This window comes from Hylobates moloch, unplaced genomic scaffold (genome assembly GCF_009828535.3).
Source record: "Hylobates moloch isolate HMO894 unplaced genomic scaffold, HMol_V3 SCAFFOLD_2, whole genome shotgun sequence".
Taxonomy (NCBI): domain Eukaryota; kingdom Metazoa; phylum Chordata; class Mammalia; order Primates; family Hylobatidae; genus Hylobates; species Hylobates moloch.
In genome coordinates, this window is record NW_026652277.1 from 122,525,799 (window position 1) to 122,532,198 (window position 6,400).

At 38.4% G+C, this 6,400-nt stretch overlaps 1 protein-coding gene across 13 annotated transcripts in view; it reads right to left on the reverse strand.

Moving 5' to 3' along the window:
- HACE1 (HECT domain and ankyrin repeat containing E3 ubiquitin protein ligase 1) overlaps positions 1-6,400 on the reverse strand; it is a 135,888-nt gene that overhangs the window by 38,792 nt on the left and 90,696 nt on the right. For all 13 annotated transcript variants that reach the window (XR_009212443.1, XM_058435435.1, XM_032155868.2 and 10 more), the window contains 3 exons: positions 2,683-2,794; positions 2,492-2,589; positions 2,219-2,306 (listed from right to left, as the gene is read on the reverse strand). Coding sequence is in view for 12 of the 13 variants with exons in the window: in XM_058435435.1 (XP_058291418.1) it covers positions 2,219-2,306; positions 2,492-2,589; positions 2,683-2,794 (298 nt within the window). In the remaining variant the exon portion in view is untranslated. The remainder of the gene's footprint in view (positions 1-2,218; positions 2,307-2,491; positions 2,590-2,682; positions 2,795-6,400) is intronic.

Genomic DNA, 6,400 nt, shown 5'->3' on the forward strand with positions numbered 1-6,400 from the left:
CGCCACCACGCCCAGTTAATTTTTGTATTTTTAGTTAGAGACAGGGTTTTACCATGTTGACCAGGACGGTCTCGATCTTTTGACCTCGTGATCTGCCCGCCTTGGCCTCCTAAAGTGCTGGGATTACAGGCATGAGCCACTGCACCCGACCAGGTATCACCATTTTTAAATGAGGACACAAAGGTGCAGAATAGTTAAGTTTACTGGCCCCAAGATTGTATCAAAAGAATAATAGTCAAGATTCTCACCGTGTATAAACCCAGAGGGCAAATTCATAACAACTATACTATTTCACTACAGTAAGCATCTTAATTTCATTAGAAAACAAGTTTTTAAAAAAATTATCATAGATATCGGGTCTATCCAAACATTCCCCACATTTAGAAATTCTTGATTCCTATATGTAATTCTCTTTGTCAACTAAACCTAAGAACGTGAAAATAAATATTTCAGCTTGATTTTAATTTATTAATACTATGACCCCAAAGAGGAGACTGACATGGCTTACAAAAAAGATAAATCAAAATGTTTGGCCAGACATAGTGGCTTACACCTGTAATCCCAGCACTTTGGGAGGCTGAGGCGGGTAGATAACCTGAGCTCAAGAGTTTGAGGCCAGCCTCGGCAGCATGGCAAAACCTCATCTCCACAAAAAGAATAGAGAATTACAAAATACAAAAACTAGCCAGGTGCCATGGTTGGTCTCCCAGCTCAAGTGATCCTCCCACCCCAGCCATACCAGCTACTCAGGAGGCTGAGGTGGGAGGGTCCCTTGAGCCCGGGAGGTCAAGGCTGCAGTGATCCAAGATCACGTCACTGCCCTCCAGCAGCCTGGGTGACAGAGCAAGACTCTTTCTCAAAGAAAAAAAAAAAAAAAAAAAAAAACTTTATGGGTCTATGTACTTCAACATTTGCTCTGCTATAAATCTGTAACATTAAGAAAGTACCTCAACTAATGATTCCACACCAAATCTGTTTTTCAGATATTAAGCAAAGTAGACTTAGAATAAAGGATATAAAGAGAAGAAGTAAGTCTAAAATATAATGCTAGATCTATCTTCAACGATTAGGCCTAAATAATTAAACTTAGGACTTCACTGAACTTGTCATTCACAGACACCAAATTTACCTCAGAGCAAAGAATCAAAGGTTACCGAGTTAAAGCAGGCAGTTCCATGTTCCTACGCAATTTCAAATACTCAAAGCGTGTCCACGAAGCCCATCACAGGGATGAATGCCTGCAACTGCCTAGCACTACTGCAGCCTACTCCCACTTGCCTCCCCTAAAATCATTCTTCTTATCAAATAGGGATTTGCTGCTAGTTTGGTTGGAAGCAATCAGAAGCTACAATTAATGAGGTATTCTCTCCTGATAAAAGAATGTAAACATTTGGGGAGAGAAAAGAGTTTTAGGAAAAACAAGTGACTGTGGAAAGCATTTGAAAACTGAAATCTCACCTTCACTTTGATATGTCTTTATTAAGTTAGAGAGCTCTCAAATATGCCTCACACAAATGAGGTGATAACTAATTCCATTTAGTCTACAATAGCAAATTACAACTCTATAGGTCACAAGCACCATTTCAACAAGGAGAGTTAATTATCTGTTTTATACGGTTAAATATGAGCTTTATAGTAGCCAGGTCTTGATCTCTTAAAATGACTGAAAATAAAGTTAGTATACATAAATAGATTAAGAGTTGAAATTTTATGTCATGATTTCTAGACTTGGGTTTTCCTAACCAATATATTTTAAAACTTGGAAACTCAAATAGAGTTAGTAAATTTTTATTTTTCCAAATAGGGACTTTTATTTGTTTAAGGCCATCTACTAGCACCATTAATTTATGAAGTAAAAAATTTAACTCAAAAAAAGTAGACTAAAGGATAATCCTTAAATTGAACAAATTTAGTTTTATTTTACAAAGGACTAATAAGAAACCTCCTTTGGGCCAACCCTAGCCCTTGAGACAAGCATTTGGGAACCAACTGTTTAGAGGAACAAATGTTAGACTGAGTCAGGTTCCACTTATGATTCTATTACTTATTAACTGTGTGAATGCAGATAAAAACTCTGAATTTCAGTTTTCTCATCTATAAAATAAGAATATCCCACCTAGCTCACAGGTCTGCTGTGGAAATCAAAAATAAAATGTACTGAAATACTGTGAAAAATGTGACAAGTTGCAGAAAAAGTCATCTAGACCGTACAACTTACCATCAGCTGACTGGGTAAACAATGCATAATCAGGATTGACTATCTCATTGGACAGAATATCAAACCACTCACGCACAACACCTTGACCCTGAATTCAAGAAATAAAATTAAGCATCAACAGAAATATGTTATATTGGGAAAATTTTTTTCTAAATAACAAAGTTTAAATATAAAGTTTCTTCCTTTATCAACTAAATATTAAACTTTATTCAAAACGCATTTCAATCTTTCTTTACATACAGTGATTTCTACATCATCTTCTTCTATACCCACCATGCCTTCTTCTCCATGGAACCGTACAGCAATCCCTTGCTTTAGCTTTGCACAATTTGCTTTTGACACAACTTCACAGCTACTCCTAAAAATAGAATCTAAATATGTAGCATTGGTTAATTTTACATATTAAAATTTACAATAAAAAGCACTTTGTGCTTCACACAGATATGTTTCTTTGTTAAGCATACCTCTGTGAACCAGCAGGATATCATTTTCATTCACTGGCCTGTGCACCATGTCTGAATCTGGCTGTCCTGAATGCAAATGTTCATAGAACCATTCACAGCGATCTTTAAAAGGCTAGCTCAAAAAATAAGAGTAAAATATGTTAGCAGTATATCACTTATCTAATTATCAGATTTACTAGCATGCTAAATGCCTTTTCTACAAATAACCATTCTTAGATCTTTATTTACAATAAGGAGTTACTGGATAATGTTTTAACATTTCAATAACTATTCACAAAAAGGCAGAACTTAGCTGAAATAGTTTGACTATCTACAGAAATGTATTTTTTTAAATTCCTACATTTTCAACACAAAAGACTTGATAAATTTGGTTATGTCTCAGAACTTAATATCAGATATGTAATTGAACATATTTATTCTCAATTTCTTTTAAATCCAAGCCTTATTACAATGAATTTTCACACCCAGAAAAATTACGTTGCATGTTCCATTTAATTTTTCATGAAAATAATCTCTTACACCTAATCTTATTTATTTATTTATTTATTTATTTAGGTTTATTGTTGTTGTTGTTTTGAGACAAAGTCTCACTCTGTTGCCCAGGCTGGAGTGCAGTGGCGTGATCTCTGCTCGCTGCAACCTCTGCCTCCTGAGTTCAAGTGATTCTCCTGCCTCAGCCTCCCAAGTAGCTGGGATTGCAGGCATGCACCACCACACCTGGATAATTTTTGTATTTTTAGTAGAGAGGGGTTTCACTATGTTGGCCAGGCTGGTTTTGAACTCCTGACCTCAGGTGATCCACCCATCTCAGCCTCCCAAAGTGCTGGGATTACAGGCATGAGCCACTGCGCCCGGCCTCTTACTCCTAACTTTATTCTTACTTCTATCCTTTAGAATACATGCAGAAACTGGAATGGAATTTGTTATCCCTTCCCATTCTCCACCCTAAAAATTGAAGAATAAGATCTCTTGAATAGCAAAGAGAGTCTCTCCCTTTTGTTCATCTGCCAGGTAAGCAAACTGTAAGTTATCTACAATTTTTGATTAATCAGAAAGTATTGAGTACTTACTGTGTACCAACACTGCATGTAACATAAGAGCAGTAAAAACTCCATGAACTTGCTAAAAACTGTTTAATACAGTTAAAGAGATGTGACTAACATAGAGTAACACTATATACATATATATATATATATATATGATGTCAAGTTATAAACAATGAAGCATGAGCTATAGAAGTCCTGGTCGTGGTAGCAAAGAGGAACAATGAAGTCAATCTGAGAGATACTACTTCTTTGAATAAGCATTAAAAGTAAGAGAAGAAGCTGGGTATGGTGGCTCATGCCTGTAATCCCAGCACTTCGGGAGGCCAAGGCAGGAGGATCGCTTGAGCCCAGGAGTTTGAGACCAGCCTGGGCAACAGTAAGATCCTGTCTCTCCAAAAAAAAAAAAAAAAAGTCTTAATTAGCCAAGCATGGTGGTATGCGCCTACTCTCCTGGCTGCTCAGAAGGCTGAGGTGGGAGGATCCTTGAACCCAGGAGTTCAAGGCTGCAGTGAGCTATAATTGTAGTGTGCTCACTTTGTCACTCCAGCCTGAGTGACAAAGTGAGACCTTATCTCTACAAAAAAAAAAAAAAAGTAAGGTAAGATCTCTGCAAGATAGAACTTCTGAACAAAAATAACTTAAAGTGGAAAAGCCCTTTCCCCATAACCTACCCCCACACTCCTAGAAGGTACTGGTGGAAATATGAGTAAGATTTTATGTATCATGAGTTTAAAGATATAGTGGGATGTAACTATTAGGGATTTAGAAAGAGATACTGGACAGTGATGCAGCTGAGACACTGAAAATAAAGCCATGAACAAAGGTAAAGTTGGAGACAGGATAAGGTTCAAGAGATGAAAGATACAGAGAACAAATACCAAGAAAAAGAAGTTTATGACCACAAGTCATGACTGAGAATTTGCTTAGCAAATGATACAGATGGCAAGAAAAGTCAAAGGAGAACCAAGGTGGTGCAATACCATCACAAAAGCTAAGAGTTTCAAGAGATAAATATGATGAAGACCATCCAACACCACAAAAAAGTTATCTTCCAGGTGGCTTTTAGGACACCAATAAATTTCTTCATCTGAGCTAAATTAAATAGGTTTGTTTTAAAAGATTCAAATATCACTGGTTATTAATTCTTAATAAAAACATAATATGATCGATGAGAGATGAACTTCTGCCTTTTAATATTTGCTTTCAGTAAGAAAAGAATAAATGCTACCTTTTTAAAGTTAGATGTGTAATTTTGTCCATACTTCTGTCTTCCACATTTTTTATAAAGCACTGGTGTTATATGTTATATGCATTACTGTGCATATAAATTAAATATTTCATTTTCAGTTAACAAGCTGGAATATAAAGTCCTTGAAATTCTAATGCTAACTATTTCTAAAAGTTTGGTTTAAGAGGAGAGAAAAAACATTACACAGAAGCAATTATTTAAGTATGGGCTTTGAAGTCAGATAAACATGGTTTGAAATCCTCACTTTGTCACTTACTAGACTTATCTTAAGGAAATTATTAATCCTCACAGAACTTTAGTTTTCTCATCTGTAAAACAGAGAAAAGAATATACCTACTTCAAGAGCTAACTGTTAGGATTAAATTAAGTAATTCAAATAAAGAACATAATTATGATAATTATAATAATCATAATTATAATAATAAATTAGCAATCATTTATTAAGCACCTATAAGCCAGGTACTTTTCGAAGCACTTTACAATGCATTACCACATACAACCCTCACAGCACTATAAGAAAAAGGGACTTCTGTCCCCATTTTACCAAAGAGAAAAATATACTAAAAGCATTTAGGGGGTGGAGCCAAGATGGCCGAATAGGAACAGCTCCGGTCTCCAGATCCCAGCCCCAGCGACACAGAAGACGGGTGATTTCTGCATTTCTGCTTGAGGTACTGGTTTCATCTCACTAGGGAGTGCCTAACAGCGGGTGCAGGACAGTTGGTGAAGCGCACTGTGCGCGAGCCGAAGCAGGGCGAGGCATTGCCTCACTCGGGAAGTGCAAGGGGTCAGGGAGTTCCCTTTCCTAGTCAAAGAAAGGGGAAACAGACGGCACCTGGAATATCGGGTCAGTCCCATCCTAATACTGCGCTTTTCCAATGGGCCTGGAAAACGGTACACTAGGAGATTGTGTCCCGCACCTGGCTCGGAGGGTCCTATGCCCAGGGAGTCTCGCTGATTGCTAGCACAGCAGTCTGAGATCAAGCTGCAAGGCGGCAGCGAGGCTGGGGGAGGGGCGCCCGCCATTGCCCAGGCTTGCTTAGGTAAACAAAGCAGCCAGGAAGCTCGAACTGGGTGGAGCCCACCACAGCTCAAGGAGGCCTGCCTGCCTCTGTAGGCTCCACCTCTGGGGGCAGGGCACAGACAAACAAAAACTCAGCAAGAACCTCCACAGACTTAAATGTCCCTGTCTGACTGACAGCTTTGAAGAGAGTAGTGGATCTCCCAGCACGCAGCTGGAGATCTGAGAACGGACAGACTGCCTCCTAAAGTGGGTCCCTCACCCCTGAGCAGCCTAACTGGGAGGCACCCCCCCAGTAGGGACAGACTGACACGTCATTCAACCGGGTACTCCTCTGAGACAAAACTTTCAGAGGAACTATCAGACAGCTGAATTTGTGGTCTCACGAAAATCCGCTGTTCT